The following is a 15,607-nucleotide window of genomic DNA, read 5'->3' on the forward strand; positions in this document are numbered from 1 at the left end:
TCTCATTGACTGTGTACGCCACAGGCATGTCGAAATACACTGGGGTCTGATCAGCGTTACCGATTTGGCCCAGACTGTACTGCTTCTCCCGCCGCTTCTTGATCACAAAGCGTTGAGATGCCACCAGCTTCTCCTCAAAGTCAGGGGGTAGGTTTTGGCATACGGAAGTCTGCCATCGCAGGCTGAACCTGAAACGCATCATGAAACGCGTGACCCAGCCCCTGCTGGCTTTAAATCGGGTCCGTGGGACGCCTCTAACGTTAGCGGCCTTCCTCGCCTTTGCCTGTACTGTTGTCTCTGTTGTCATGGGCATCACACCTTTCCTTCTATTTCATCCTTTTCCACCTCGTGGTGCTGCCCGCTCTTGGGTCCAGTGAAGACCATTCGCTTTGCAGCGCAGTTGAAGAGCTCTGCTTCCGCCACTGGGGCATGTTCTTCTCGTCCACGCCGAAGTCGCACTGAGCTTGTAGGTTTGAAGTGCTTTCTGCGGCCAAAACTACTTTCGGCTTAAAAGCCACAGTGTAATGGCATCTCTTGGTGGGCCCCATTGCGCCGCAAACACGGGCGTTTCTCGAAGTCACGTGGCGACGAACACAAGCAAGTACGGGACGGCGAGACCTTCGTTCACAACGTTCGAACAAGCCAGTGCCAACAAGCAAAATGGAGCCTGCATACCTGCAAGCTTTGGCATCAAGGTGGTGTTACGTGTCTAGCGGTTGCGGGCAAACCGCATGCTCGAATCTAAGCCGACCCCCAACTTTCGTAAATGATTTTTTTTTTTTTTAAAGTACCGGCCTAGATTCGGGTAATTATGGTGGTGGCGTGTTTGCAAGAAGGTAACAGTCTAGTTGCTACTAGTGAGAGGGTTTTTGCTCGTTCTCATGGTGGTGATGTGCACTTGATAGTACTGTGTGTTCTATCACAGGAAAAGCCCAAGCGAAACCGAAAGGCCCGCCCTGAAAAAGTCCATCTCAGCAGAGCCATTGTTGACAATGATGACAGCAATGACAGCGACACTGCCATGGTGAGTCCACTGATGACTGCTTAATGGTGGGCGGGTTCAAAATTGCTTCCCTGCTTTTCCTCCTTCCCGGAAAGTAATGGGCGAGATGGGTGAGCAGCGTATGGGAAAGAAATTGCACTTCATTGGCAATGTGGTAATGGGCTGCTTTTAGTTTTTGTTTTTAAAGGGTTTATAGCACTCTGGAGGTACCATGGGAATTAATTCTTTGGGGGCATTTTACTCAAGACCTGTTGCTCTTTTTGGCATCATTTGCTTTGCAGTCATTGGTGGTTCCCGGCATGGTTGATTTGTAACTTCGAAGGTCCCCTTCCCCGCTTTGTGTTTGCAGTGCAGTTCATTTAAAACCAAAGCACATGTAATGACATATTGTTTGCTGTTTTCAGCAGTACCTTCAGTCATGCCAAGATCTGAACTGGTTCTGTGCAGAAAAAGCCTGTATGAAACAGTATGATCATTTTCACATTTTAGATGCAGCAGTGAAAGCTTGTTATAGTCTATCTCGCAAGTCATTTGCAGAGCTGTGATCCAATCTGAATGGTGCGCGCTGTAAAATGTGTTCCTTTGTGCCTCTCATCCGTGACTGGAGGCTTCATCCCTGGGAAGGAAAGCGCACCAGTGTGGAGCTGCTGTGCGCAGGAGACTCTGCCTACTCGGCGGGCGCCATGTTTGCGAATGGTAGCGCACCCCTTGGTAGCACGCTGCCGCAGTGCTGTGTTCGTGCGAGCATTCTCTGCTGATTTAACCAGTGAATGAAATGCTCTCTGTACTTTCAAAATGCCACCCTGAACTACCTTTGCAATTACTGCAGTAACTGTCTGAAAAATAGTTGTGACAGTGCTCAAATATTCGAGGGACTAGTATTGTCGTCTTCCTTGGCCCCGATTCGACGAGAGAGCTCTTAACTTTCACAGTGCTGCAAACAACTTGTGAATGAATTATAGTCTTGATGGCCTTTCTTTTGTTTGTTGAGATTAAGGGATGATATTGCCTCTTGAAATAAAATTGATCAAATTTCACAGAGTAAACGGCATTTTGGCCAGCCTGTGTTGTGGATTGCGGACAATGATTTCCGTGGTTCAGTTCACACTTGCAGTGAACTGTATTCAGGTGATTTTGTCTCACCACTTTTATGCAATTCAGACGGCCGCGCTCAGGGTGTATGCAGCAAAGTGATTGCACTGTGTGCATGATGATTAAGGTTCATTTACTGCAGAAACAAATGTGGATATTTATTATTTTAAGAGGTTAATGTCATGCTCCATTTCACTTTGTACAACCTGATTTCTTCAGTGCAGTTTTTTTGTTTGTTTTTTTAATGACTGACAGCATCTTTCATACAGGTACCCTTCATTGGTTCGGTTAGGTAGTCCTAAGACTGAGGAACCTCAAAAAATTGTTGGCACCTTGTCATGACTGTATTAAATTGCTTAAGTGGACTGCACTGCATTTGCTTACGTATCCTCTTGCTATGCTTGCTGTGCCTGCTTATGTGTGCATGCATCTGCGGTTGAAGTGATCAAACAACCCTTTTTTGTAGTTTTAGGCCCAGGCATGGCTATAGTCAAAAGGCAAAAACCCTGCAGTGATTTTTCCAAGTTTTTGTTGTCCTCTCAGTCTGAAGCGTGGCGTGCCAAAAAAACCCACATGGAAGCCATGATTCGCTTGGCAAGCTTTTGTGTTTTAGCTTTAGTTCCATCAGCTGTTGTCATTTTCGTTCATTTCAGTCTTCAAAGTCACGCAAGCCTAAAGTGAAAATGGAGGATGACGCGCACCAGAACAATGCAGCCGCAATCATCGATGGTGTTGCCAAGGGCCTCAACATTAGCCCCAGCGTGCCTGCACCCGATTTCAAGCTGTCCTCTGACAATGGTGCTCCGAAAGCTAAACGGAAGAAGAAGGAAAAAGAGAAAGAAAAGGACAAGGACAAGCCCAAGGATGGAAAGGACAAGGAGGAGAAGAAGAAAAAGAAAAAGAAGGTCGGTCTGCCCAGAAAACTTTACATCATCAGCACTTTTTCATAGTACTACTTCTAGTGATGATTGTAGGCACTTTCACTTAACGCTAGTCAAATGGCAATGACAACTGACCAGGAGCTTGTGCTTAGGTTACGGTTGAGCATTGCAGTTTCTGTGTAACTGCAAGAGGGAGAGAGACGGAGTTGAGCTATTTTGTTTGTATTTTTCAGCATGAAGGCACAGGGGAAGGTGCAAAGCCCAAGGTGAAAAAGGAAATGCCAGCAATGCACTACACAGCTAATGCAGCTCCACAGGTCATTGAGGCCACAGGTGACCTGGACTTGCAGCTGTTCAATGAGGTTAGTGTGTTCTTCCACAGCAAATGTTTGTCGCTGCCCTATTTTTCCGTCCGACTGGATGTGAGGAGCCTGTTGTGAAAGGAAACCCTGTATTCTGCATGGAAGATGTGCGCCGTCTTCCTTCAGGTTGCTTTTCGCCTTGCTGACGTCTTGTTGTGGTGTAAGCTGTCTGCTGCTGTCATGGCTTAGGTTTTTAAAAATACCATGAGCTGAACCCTGGTGTGGTGGGGTCCAAAAAGGAAGCAGGCTTGCATAATGCTGCAAGTAAAATTTTGTAACAGGAAGGCAATTATAAAAATTGAGTGAAAATAAATTGGAACGTTTGTTTCTACATTATTTTTGTGCAAATTAATTTGTGGTTTCAGCTTTGTGTTGACATCCTCGAGTATAAGGTGGTGAAATCTTCATTTCTAAACAGTGCTACCAGAAAGATGCTTGCATCGCAAACTATCCAAATTGCACCCTACAAGCACGTGATGGTATGTTCCTATTTTAAACCAAATGTGACAGAACTCTCCAGAGAAGTTCAGTCACTAGGAACTGTTGTAGATCTTGCAGTGCACAAAGACAGACAGAAAAAAGTGAGACGACGCCCCCTTTTTGCTGTCTGTCAGTGTGTTAAGATTTACAAGGATGCAAAACTGACTAGCCCAGCAAATTAAGATTCTCAGCTGCTTTAGAGTTGGTGTTCAGATTTTAAGGCTGTAATGTGTAAATGTCTAAACTGCTGTATAGCTTACATGCTCTGGAACAGCAGGAGCAGTGGGTAAGTTTTCAAATCTTGGGTTGATCACCAGCATGCACGGGACAGAAATTACACCAGTGAAGCAAAATTTAAGCAGTGTGGATTCGCTGCAGGGAACGCTTGTTTCTTTTTTTTTTTATGTGCATCTAAATTATTAGCTCAGATCTCACCTTAAGTGTTGAAGGAGCTTGCATCAGCTGGTGGAATTATGGTAGGTAGGTTTTTTTCTTTGATGCGTGCAGCTGTTGCAAGTGGAAATGCAATGTACGCAGTGCAAGGAGAAGATGCGGCCAGTGAAGCGGGCCCTCAAGCAGCTGGACACGCCGGACTCCTCGATGAATGATGACGAGCAGGTGAACCACACACGGCTCTGCTTGCTGAAGATTGGCGAGCACATCAACGAGTGCTGCAATGAGTACACTGATCCCGAGAAGGTCAAGCAGTGGCGTTCGTAAGTTTTGGGGTTTCTCTTTTCTCTGCATTTGGATTATTTTTTTTAACCAGCGTGCCTTTGTGATCAGTGGGTTCTTGGTAAGTGTTTTGGTGCAATGACAAATGAGGAGCAGTTTTGAACAGAAAGGAGGCTGCTCAGATTTGTTTAACTTGCACTGTAATGATGATCCCGAGAATACATGAAGAAAGGCACAGTCCATTGCATGCCATGACTTTACTGGCTTTTTGCGCTTAATCTTATATGCTTATGCATTTTTGTACTTATTTCAAATTCAGACGAAATGATGCACTGGTGGTTGGGAAAGCTTTCTGGTGCTGCAAAAGAAACTGAATTCTCTCAGCCATTGCATGCATTGAAGAAATGAAAAATACAAGAGGAACTTAGTTTCTTTTTTTTTTTTTTTGGAATACCCTTGTTCAGGAATCTTTTTTGCTTTTTTGCCACTTGTACTCATCAAATTCTGCACGAGTCTCCTGTCTCACAGCGAGTATGCTTGTTACATTATGAACTGGTGGGCGAGTTGGTCAGACATGGTTCTTATAAAACAGCGCAACGGCTCGAAGCCAAACAAGCAAGGGACAAAACACAGCGCTGTGTTTTGTCCCATCCTTGTTTGGCTACGAGCTGTTGCGCTGTTTTACAAGAAGTGTGCTTGTTACATGTCGCTGCTAATCGGTTGATCATTGCACTCCTTTACATTGCTTCTTCTGTTGTGACTGTCACTTGGAGAATGTGTGGTTGATGCCCTGGCCTGCTTCTTTGTGACAGGAATTTGTGGGCATTCGTGGCCAAGTTCACAGAGCTGGATGCAAAAGCCCTTTTCCGGCTGTACCGACACGCACAAAAGAAAAGCGAGAATGCCGACAAGTCTGACCGTCCCAAAGATGTCGACAAAAAAGAACATGACAAGAAACCAAGGCTTCATGATGAGGTGGGTCAGCTGCAGCTCATAGTCAGGCATAGGGAAATCAGAATGGGACGAACTCCTGGTTAGCTTATTTAAAACTAAGCTCATATCAGTGCACGTTTCTGGTTTGATGAACACATGAGGTGTACCGAGACATGTCTATTTGTGAGAAGAAAGGCAGCGGGGGCACACTAAAAACAAGCAAAACCTGTTCAGAAGCGAAAGTGGACAATTTTGCCCATCGAGCCATGCCCATCTGATGTCACGTTGTTTACACCAGGGAGAGGTTTATAAAGGGCAGCGCAGGAGCGATTGGCATTAAGCTTGTTTGTGTTACACTCGTGTTCATGTTGCACGCATAGATGGAATTATACATTAAATGTCTAATGTCATTTTAGTGCACATGTGCTAAGAGTTTCACACTATGCTTTTAGCCCTTCCTAGCAACCTGGTGTGTTTGGTGTGGAGCTGTGGTTTTAACTCCTGTGGTCTCAAGATTGTCTGTTACGCAGTTCAGGACATCCTGTGATCAATATACCTCCTGCATAGCCACAACCGGCACCTTCACATGAGGTACATAGTTGGGCTTGGTAAGCCTCGTACTGTTAGTGACGCCAGATTACCTTTATGAATAACACAAGGAATGGCGCACCCCTTTTTTGCTTGCTTACTAAGTTGCATGGGGACGTGGATTGGTATGAAAGGTGTAGAGCTGAACATGGGACAGTGCGTCTTCTGTGCCTCTCATTATGGCACATGTCGCCTGTTGTAGGGCTTGCCGATGCGATGCTGTTCGATTCCAATGTGCAGGGAAGCCAACCCGGCACCATTCACGGCAGCCTTCATGGAACTGGTCATGGAGGCCATCACGGCAGCCAACATGGCCAGCACAGTGGCAGCCAGCATGGTAGCAACCAGCATGGTAGCAACCAGCATGGCAGCAGCCAGTATGGTGGCAGTAGTCAGCATGGCAGCAGCCAGTATGGTGGCAGTAGTCAGCATGGTTTGAAGAGGCATGCTGAGGATGACCACAAGAGGCCGAGCAAACGGCCACATGAGGACAAGTCAAGGGACAAACGGAATGACAGCAGCAGGTGGGTCAGCAAGAATTGACATGATTTGTAAGCTGTTTTCAGCTTGGGCTTTGGAGAAAACAAAGGCAGTTTTTGCATTTCCTTCACATTTTGAATGTGTCACATGCGGAGCTCTACCAACTGAGCTGTGGCAGTGCTTGGCTCCTTTACTTTAGTAGCTTGAGGATGCTCACAAGCCCCACACCGAAGCAAAGCAACAGCTATGGAAAGACAGACGGTGAAGTAACACACACAGTGACCAGAAACTACATCAGTTGCGATTGCAACAGGCACAAGGATTGTATTAATGTGCTTTCCATGGGTTCATATGCAGCATAGGCTACAGTTAGAGACTCAACAGTGATGAAATGTGCTCTTTGCATTAGGCTATTTCCAAATGAGCACTCAGATGCATTGGTATATGCTTGGAATGCAAATTCCTGCATGTTCTAAATGCAAACAGCAAACTTGAAATTGCTAATTGTTTTGACAAATAATGGAGCACTGTGTTGCAACATCTTTGTGCACTTTCTTTGAATGTGACCTTCTGGGGACTCAATCAAATATTGTGCCTCTTTGAGAGTTGAATCAACAGGATTTGGTTGTACATCTGTAAGTTTAGCCGTACATCTAAGGATTTATTTGGCCATGAGTAGGTATTTCCTGCCAGCTAAGTTCTAGTTTATGTTGGCCCTCTTTTTGTATGCTTCAGCCTTAAAAACTGCATGTGACCGAAGCCCAGCATTCAGAGGTTCTGAACCGATGTTATGAAAAGAATGAAACATTTTTCAAGAATAAAGCTAAGGCAGTATTATTGGTGTTCGTCTGGAATGGACATGGCCATTTTTATTGAATTTTATGGTTAATTAGATAAAATTATGTAATCAAAGTTTGATTCATTGGATATCTTGGTGGAGCATAATTAGTATTGCGGAGCACCGCAAGACACTTCTTGTGGCATCACATTTTTAATGGCAGATTTGTTCACAGGCAAGAAGAATGTGTTCAGAACAATCCTTAAAAGATTGAAATGTTCGTGACATGAGTGTCTGTTATGAGAAACCCACTGTCAGCGATGCAGATTTACTATTTCCAGCTGTGGCACACCTAGCTTGGTGCAGCTGCAATCATTACCGGTGCGCTGAAGTGGCCATAATATCTAACACCTGTGGACTGCAGCACTGTTCCTTCTAAATGTAAAAATAAAAAAGAGAAGCTTTCAGAAGAAAGCTAGCATGTCTAAAATGGTGCCGCTTAGTGTTTTTACTATTATGCTGTATACTGTGCCTTGTTCATCATCATCATCCTCACGATGCCCACTGCGGGACAAAGGCCTCTCTCATATCTCTTCATATAACCAATTAATAGTATGCCAGTTAACCATTGTTCTTAAACCCTGGATTTTGTTAGGTGCAATGCGCTGCGTGTATGCGAAAATTTCCAGTTGTGTGCAGCGGGCTGGCATGGTGCTGGTCTTTAGCGGTGAAGTTCTTGTAGTTGCAAGCATGTACCATTCTAACAATGTTTCAGCAACAGCCATGGAAAAGGTGGCGGTGGCTCTTACCGAGATCGGGGTAGCAGCAGTGGCTACCAGAAGAGTTCCAACAGCTACAGCCATCCTCCCCACAGGCCGTCATCTTTCCCACCAGGCCAAGAACGTTGGAACCACGACAACTCTGCCTCCGGCTGGGACTACAAAGACAGGTTTGTCCTCTGAAATGGCTGCATAAACTTTGCCATTTAAACAAAATATAATAGGTCACTGATCTCACTAGGCTGTTGCTTTTGTTTGCTTTAGAGCCTTTCTTTGCTTCTGTATTCACATGAATATTTGGCTGGGACAACTAGTACAATGCATTGTTGATACCATAGATGTTTTGCAGATTTCAGGCAAAACAAAGAAACCCACTGCTTTTTACAAACGCTTAGTGCTATTTTTATTTGACTCTCCCACCCCACCTCGGTTGGCCCTTCGGCTATTAAGGGGGGACCCTGGTCTTTGAAAAACAATTTTTTAATGAAACTATGCAATCTTCACAGGATGCGCATTTTTGTCTTAACATCAAAGAATGCAGTGAGGGGAAAATGATCATCCTGCCTATTGCAGAAGTTGAGTGATAAGGTTTTGAAGGCACCACTTCAGAAAAGGAAAGAAAGATTTTGTATTCTGTTATATAAAAAATGTATTTTGTTATATAGACGACCTTCTGAAAATAAGCTATGTTTTCCCCACTCTTCCAGGTATAACAATGATTACAACAAGCGTGACCCGTACCGCCATTACCAGGGAAACCGCATGGATGACCAAGTCTACAAACGAGACAAAGATCCCCGGACACAGCAACCTGACAGAAGGTGAGGTTATTTACTGTATAAATGCGTGTAAGAGCCGCACTTTTTTTTGCAGATTTGACATCCTATTTTTGGGGTGCAGCCCATACACGCAATGGGTTAAGAAAACTTTTTTTTAAAGTAAAAACACACCAATCACAAAGAATGAGCGGCATTTATTCTACGTTCATTCGTCACTCGCCGAGTACTCAGACTCCAAGCTGGTACTGTGGTCAGGTGCACGCTCATCTCACAAGAAGTCGCGCAGCACGTACGCTGTCAACGCGTAGCCTTTGTTTTGCGCTTCCATCACTTAGCAGAGCAGCTCTTCTTCCAGCTCGAGAAACTTCCACGGCTTGCCTTGGAAAGCATGCTTTTTGCAGCTTGTGTTCCTCAATGCATCCTTTTGGTTGCACCTTCATTGGACATGCTTCTCGGCCACGTTGAATTTCCTGCCCACTGCACGCTTGCCGTGTTCGACAGCAAACTCCCAGCCGTGTTAAGGTGCTTGCCCATCATGCTAAAACTGCAACGCTTGGCGGCAGCATACGAAAACCACAACTACGGTGAACTAACATGCTACCACAACTCCTGTGCCTTTGACAGCCACAAAAGGCTCAAGCATGCTCGAGCTTGTGATACTGATGCTGATATGGATAGTGGGAGCTTGCGGCAGAGGAAAAAGTTGACGATGGTGATGATGAGCCACGGCCTCAGGCACCATCCATGGGCGGCACCTGGAAGCTCCTGTGCGCGTGCATTGCCTCCCTGATCAAGCGCACTGTTGCTCGCAGCCAGGGCTGATCGCAGAGGCCACGGTGTGTGCATTTTGAAGGCTATTCCCATGTGGGTCGTGGAAAGTTTGGGTGTGGCCCTTACTTACATGGATATTTTTTTTGAAGCGAAAGCTTCACTAAGCTAGGTTTTCAAGAGGGCAGCGTCAGTGCAGTCACGTGACAGGTGTCACGTGGTAGGTCATGTGACCTACTGACGTCATCACAATCTGCCCACCGTGGCATGTGGCAACTGCCCCATTGGGCATTTCATCGACGCTTTACAGACAATTCGTTCGGCGGTGTGTGTGGCGTTTGTGAATGTAGCCATGCGAAGGAAGCTTTCGCTTCTCACCAGGGTTAACCTAAGTTTAAACCACAGCTAATTGTTTAATATTTCCTTCGGGAAAACGGTGCGTGCGGCCCTTACACGCATTTATAGGTATATGAGCACTGTATTGACATTCACATGACATTTGCTTGTTGACAGCAGTGGAATCTCATTCACAGTTGACAGTAGCATGCCTCATGCAACAGTAATGATTTCGCGCATTGTTGCTTTGCCTAAGTAACTGTGCAGCAGTTGTTAGTTAAAAATTGCATACCCTTTTTTTCCCCACACTGAAATTTCCCGTGAAACCTTGTCATATCGAATAGGTAAGAAATGGTAAAATAGTTTGATATAGTCAAAACATGTATATAAAATTTCGCCAGAAATGCACATTATAGTAGCGACAAAATTCAGTCAGCTGAAGAGATGGCAATTCAGGCAATCCTTACTAGAGGAATGGAGAGATGTTTTTCCAGGTTTCAGCGGCGTTTTGAAGATGCTCAGATTTATTTCCAGAGGCCGCGCTGGAATACATGGAGTGTTTTTACGATGGGAAGTCGGCGATTTTCGCTCGACGGCGCGCACTCGACAATGTGTGGGCTGCATGCCATTGGTCACCTAGTGGCTTGTGGTTCATACCACACGACAAGCAATTGCGGACTCAGTGATATGCGGACAGCACTTAGTGCTCGAGGATGCGGTCGCTGATGATGTGTTTGTATCATCCGCGGTTGCACAGGAGAGTTTTCAGAACATCCGAAATTCTGCACTTTGTACACAATTCACGTCTGTCGGGGCATTTTACGAATTCATATCATCCCAAAATTCGTATCAACCGTGTTCGTATCATCAAGATTCTACTGTACTTGGTTTCGGTTTACATCCATCTCAGTGCTGGCTTTCCTGATCATTGTCAGCAGTCCTCAAAAATATGAGTAGCTAAATTGGGTCCCCCCCCCCCCCCCCCCCCCCCCACCAGCTGTTCCTCTCGAGTCACATCAAATTGATGCTGAATGGCAATGGAATGTTCATCATGGCATGTGTATATTTGAATCAAATTCAGCACAGGGAAGAGAGACACACGCTGATCGAGATCTTTCACAGCTTGCAAGCTGCATATTGCTCCTGTCCATGTCAAGACTAATTCTTTCAGTTTCATTTTGAGCCCACAAATATGACCTTTGCTCATTGTTCGTGCAGGTACCATGGTGGTGGTGGAGGAAGCAACTTCGTGCCATATGGCATGCCCCCCGTGGCGGGATCTGTCCCTTATGGAAGTGGTTATGGTGCAGTACCGCCTGTTCCAGCCAATACCCTGCAACCTCCCCTACCAGGTGTCATGGGTGAGCACCACACAAGCCCCTTGGCGCCCTACAGCCCTTACCAAGGACACGGTGACTCATGGCAGCGGAAAGAACGAACCAACAGTGGAGGGAGCAGTGGCGGCAGCTATTCACGACCACCAGGCAGTGGCAGCCACTTCGATCGGCCATCAGATGCTCCTCCAAAGCACGTATAGGTCACGCCTCAGCTGCACTCCAAACCAGTGGGTGCATCTTTTGAGAAACTATGCTCTGCCAAAAGGTGTGGATTTTCGTGGCTGCAAAGCAAGACTGAATTCACCAGATGACTGTGTGCCACTCATTCTGAAACTGGAGTAGTCGCCTTTTGTCTTCGTTGCTCATGTGGTTCAAAGGACGAATTCAACATTGTGCGGAGTTATTTCTTTTACAGGGAGGAGTTCTTGTAGGTTTGTGCCAGAACGCAAATGGCTACCCCTTAAGATCCTGTGTTCGCATGGATATCACTTGAATGGAATGCCAGTGTAGAAATGGTCTGTGAACGTCTGCAGGTATGTTTTGTTAAGGGTGTGCTGTTATGGTGGCGAAAGGGCCATGCTCTCTTGATAGGCTTTTGCCTTGCATTTTGTCTCTCTTGGCTGTCAGTCTGCGTACACATGTTGATGGCCGTGTATTGCCTTCTCAAAGCATTCCAACTTCTTAAAATGAATCTAAACAATCTGTGATTCAGTGTGCAGCACTCGCAAAACAATGCTGCCAGCTCATGTTGACGCTTGAACTGTTATGGCTGGCAAGGTACTTGGCTGTGGACGAAAGGTGGTGTCAGAGTAATTGTAATTATTCATGAGGAGGTGCGAGTCTCTCTGCCTGCGTGTGTATGTGTGTGTGTGTGGGGGGGGGGGGGGGGGGGTTTTTTTTTAGACAAGCGCTAGTATGTACAGGATTGTGTAGTTCCATAAGTTCATGTCATTGTTTGTGTGAGGCTTTGCTTGTAATGTTTTCTTTTTTATATCTGTTTTGCATGAATGCATTTGCTGTGATCTATCACTCAACTAGCCATTTTTGTCTAGAACTAGCTTATCAAGCAGTTCCCATTGTCACAGGCCAAGAGTTGCAGGGAAAGTGCCGTGTATATAGCACAAAGTATTTTCTTCATTTGAAAGTGCGCACAATGGACACGTGTTAGTCACAAACAGCATGCACAAGTCATCTGTGACCAAAGATGGTTCTGCTGATCGCACAAGAAATGACATATTTTGAGTTCACATGATGCCACAAGGCACCTGTGAGTTTATTTTTGCTTTGGGAAGAATGGCCTAGTGTGCAACGCACAGTGCAAAGTTGCAGGGAATATCTGAATCTTGTTGAGACAGGTGCAGAGAATTTTCGGTGGCACTCCTTTGTCATGTGTGCAACACATTGGGATTGTGCAGTAGGCACGGTCAGGCTTGAAGCTTTTGAACCGTGTCGTGTTAAATGGACAAAACTTTTGTTCAGGATACCAGTGATCATGTGATTAAGCTGTGAAGAGACATTGTGAAAACAGCTTCGTAAGTGACCTCATTGCATGATTTAATAATGAAACTATGTACAGTGTGATGATGTGATAGCTTGAAGTCGATGAGCTTTATGGCTCTGTGCACATTGGAATCAAAACTGTGTGATGAATGGTGTACATAAATGAATGTGATTACTTGGGTAGCAGTCAATGAGCGGTATTGTTGGGGGACCAAATGCTAGTCCCAAAAATATGTACAGAAAGAGAGTGTTTATTTAGTAGTCAATTTTTGTAATATGTTTGTAAAGGAGAAAAGAGAGACTTGATGGAAATGCCGTCTCATTCCTTTCTAAACTTAGCATTTACACAACCATGCACAATAAGACAGGCTGTATGCTGCAGCATGTGTAGCTTTCAAGTGTTGAGTTATTTGCTTTCTTTCATTGCTGTCAGAAAGGTGATGAAAAATAGTAGGTTTTCACCAGAGTAGTATAAGTTAGCTTCATTTTGGCATCACTGTGCACTTATTTATATTATTTATATTGACAATAAGATTGTGTTTTGGAGACCTTCAGTGGTTTGCAGTGTGCGTAATAATAGCCTTGCAGTTAATGTATATCGTGTACACATGAAGCCCTTCATTCTCGGGTTTTATTTTTTTTTTTTTTTAATTCGGGGGATAAAATTGTGGCAGTATAAGCCTTTCCAATGAGGGCTCCATGGGCATTGTCATATATCTTTCTGCACTGCTGTGTGTACTCTGTACTGGTGCACAGGAAGCAGCAGTGGAACTGGTTTATAACAGCCCAGAGGGGAAGCATTTCGACGTCTCGCTCGCCCGATTTTGTGTTAATATTCAGTTCAAATTGGGTTATTTAACAAAAGTGATAATTTGCATTTTTTTCTGACATTTTCACTTGATTTTGATTGGTTCATGGAATGCTCTGTTTCTTGCTTATTGCCACACTTTTATTTGTGCACTGCGAACAGAGTCATTCAAAATGAGTGCGGCAATTTTAAATACACAGCAGCCTTGGAGAACCTCTTTGCCTATCCTCTTTCTCTCTCGCACAGCTTTGGAGCAGGATATACAACGGTCGTTTAAGATGGCCGTACAGTACCTGTGCTGTGGCCTACCACATAGGTGCTTTTCTAGCTTATCTTTTGATCAAGTCATAGGTAACGAGCATTAAAAGAGCTTTAAAGTAAGTGCAAGTCATCTGGTAGTTCCCATGTGGTGCCTTCTACCTGATGTTGCAAATTAAATTTTCTTCAAGGAGCATTTGCAGGTAGAAACCGCCATTTACCTGATTTTTCAGAAATTAGCTAGAGGTGCGAGAATTGGGTGAAACGGTTTTACCTGAAAACACTGGGCCCCATGCCTGGTCCCCTGGCTAATGGCCTACACTGATGGAACACTTCGTTCGAAGGAAGATGGTGTTCGAAAACAGGACTGCTTCTGTGAAAAATCTGAGTAAATTCACGCTTGTTTTTAAACTGCTTGTTTGATTTATGCTGTTGTAGTTCACAGCTCCTGCAATCGGAGAGCGTTTTCTTTTTTCGAGCTTGTAAAGGGTGAACTGACAAGAAAAAGCATTGGTTTGTGTTTAAACTTGCCTTTTGAAAAAGCAAGCAGTCTGATGGTACTGTTGCAGTTTGTTGAAAACTAACAGTAAAATTAACATCAATGGGGACTCCTTCATGTGGTAACCGCATGAAGCGATGTTCCGATGGTGATGGCCGAAGCAACGAGACTCAGCCGCAGAGCTCAGTTGCGGCCACTTCATTGTTCAGTCATCTTGCTGTATCAGACGAGTACACCTGCCCTAGCACTCAGTTTTTGAGTTTAAACAGCACAAAGCACAAAAAGGGGATGTTCTGCCACATCCCTTTCTGTCCGAGAGCTCCTACCAAGCTTTCACTGAACTGTTTAGATGCTTGGTTATCGAAGCGTGCGTTGGCAGCTACTTTGCTCAAACCACGGTAGAAAAAGATTTCACATGCAAAATACACTAGATCGGAAGTCGCGTATGTACCCACAACGCCATCTGCTAATTGCTAGCCTCGTGAGCCACTTCCGGGCGGTGGGCGCATTTTTCTGTAAACCCAGAACCTGAGCGACAGCAGTTCGGCGGCCCTTCTGTTGCTCATCGCGCGAACACATCTCGCGGCATGTCGCCGTGAATTATCGCCACATGCGGTTAGCACTTTAATAAGCGGGGAAATGAGAAGTGCAAGCACATTTTTTATGTGCCGTTATACTGTCGTGCCAGGTGTTTCAGGGAAGCCAGCCACTTGTATCAGGAAATAGGTTTTTTTTTAGGTCAGAAAACAGGCGAATATGTTTACATACCCAACACCACACAAAAATTTCTTTTATGAAGGAGCTGCCTTCTGGCGCCAACTCCTAACACTTCTCTCCCCATCTTGTGCCTAAGGCACACCTTTTATCCCACAGTCTATCCAGAAAATTTCCTTTTGTGATGCACACCCTACCCCATTTCACATGGGGATGACCCAATCCTCCTCCAGTATCCCCATACTCCATCCCTCCCTCTCACCATGGAAAGCAACTGTATGGCAAGGCGCTGGATTGGCAGCCAGACTTGGTCGCCCAAGCCAGCAGCTACGGCGAATGGGGTACTAAACTAGGGCTCCATCCCCTGGGGGCATAACCTCAGTTCGTAAAGTAGGTTTTTCTCTTCCTAACTACCAATGCCAATTTCTGACATTAACCATTCAACTATTACCGTTAGGCGCCTGGTAGCAATTTAAGAAATGCAGCTGGTCATTAGTAATAATCATATCAGTTCAGAATTCGAAGGAAGTGATTATCCTTGGAGCAGCGGCTCAACA

General features: G+C 45.1%; 1 protein-coding gene across 6 annotated transcripts in view; it reads left to right on the top strand.

Moving 5' to 3' along the window:
* Chd1 (chromodomain-helicase-DNA-binding protein 1) overlaps positions 1 to 13,325 on the top strand; it is a 50,450-nt gene extending 37,125 nt beyond the window's left edge. For 4 of the 6 annotated variants that reach the window (XM_077658054.1, XM_077658051.1, XM_077658052.1 and 1 more), the window contains exons 25-33: positions 926 to 1,024; positions 2,749 to 3,000; positions 3,210 to 3,338; positions 4,356 to 4,534; positions 5,306 to 5,468; positions 6,255 to 6,538; positions 8,048 to 8,221; positions 8,759 to 8,872; positions 11,153 to 13,325. In XM_077658054.1, coding sequence (XP_077514180.1) covers positions 926 to 1,024; positions 2,749 to 3,000; positions 3,210 to 3,338; positions 4,356 to 4,534; positions 5,306 to 5,468; positions 6,255 to 6,538; positions 8,048 to 8,221; positions 8,759 to 8,872; positions 11,153 to 11,471 — 1,713 coding nt within the window. In that variant the 3' untranslated portion in view covers positions 11,472 to 13,325. The remainder of the gene's footprint in view (positions 1 to 925; positions 1,025 to 2,748; positions 3,001 to 3,209; positions 3,339 to 4,355; positions 4,535 to 5,305; positions 5,469 to 6,254; positions 6,539 to 8,047; positions 8,222 to 8,758; positions 8,873 to 11,152) is intronic. The other 2 variants (XM_077658056.1, XM_077658057.1) reach the window with 1 other exon arrangement.
* The last annotated feature ends 2,282 nt before the right edge of the window (positions 13,326 to 15,607 follow it).

This window comes from Amblyomma americanum, chromosome 3, assembly GCF_052857255.1.
Source record: "Amblyomma americanum isolate KBUSLIRL-KWMA chromosome 3, ASM5285725v1, whole genome shotgun sequence".
NCBI lineage: Eukaryota > Metazoa > Arthropoda > Arachnida > Ixodida > Ixodidae > Amblyomma > Amblyomma americanum.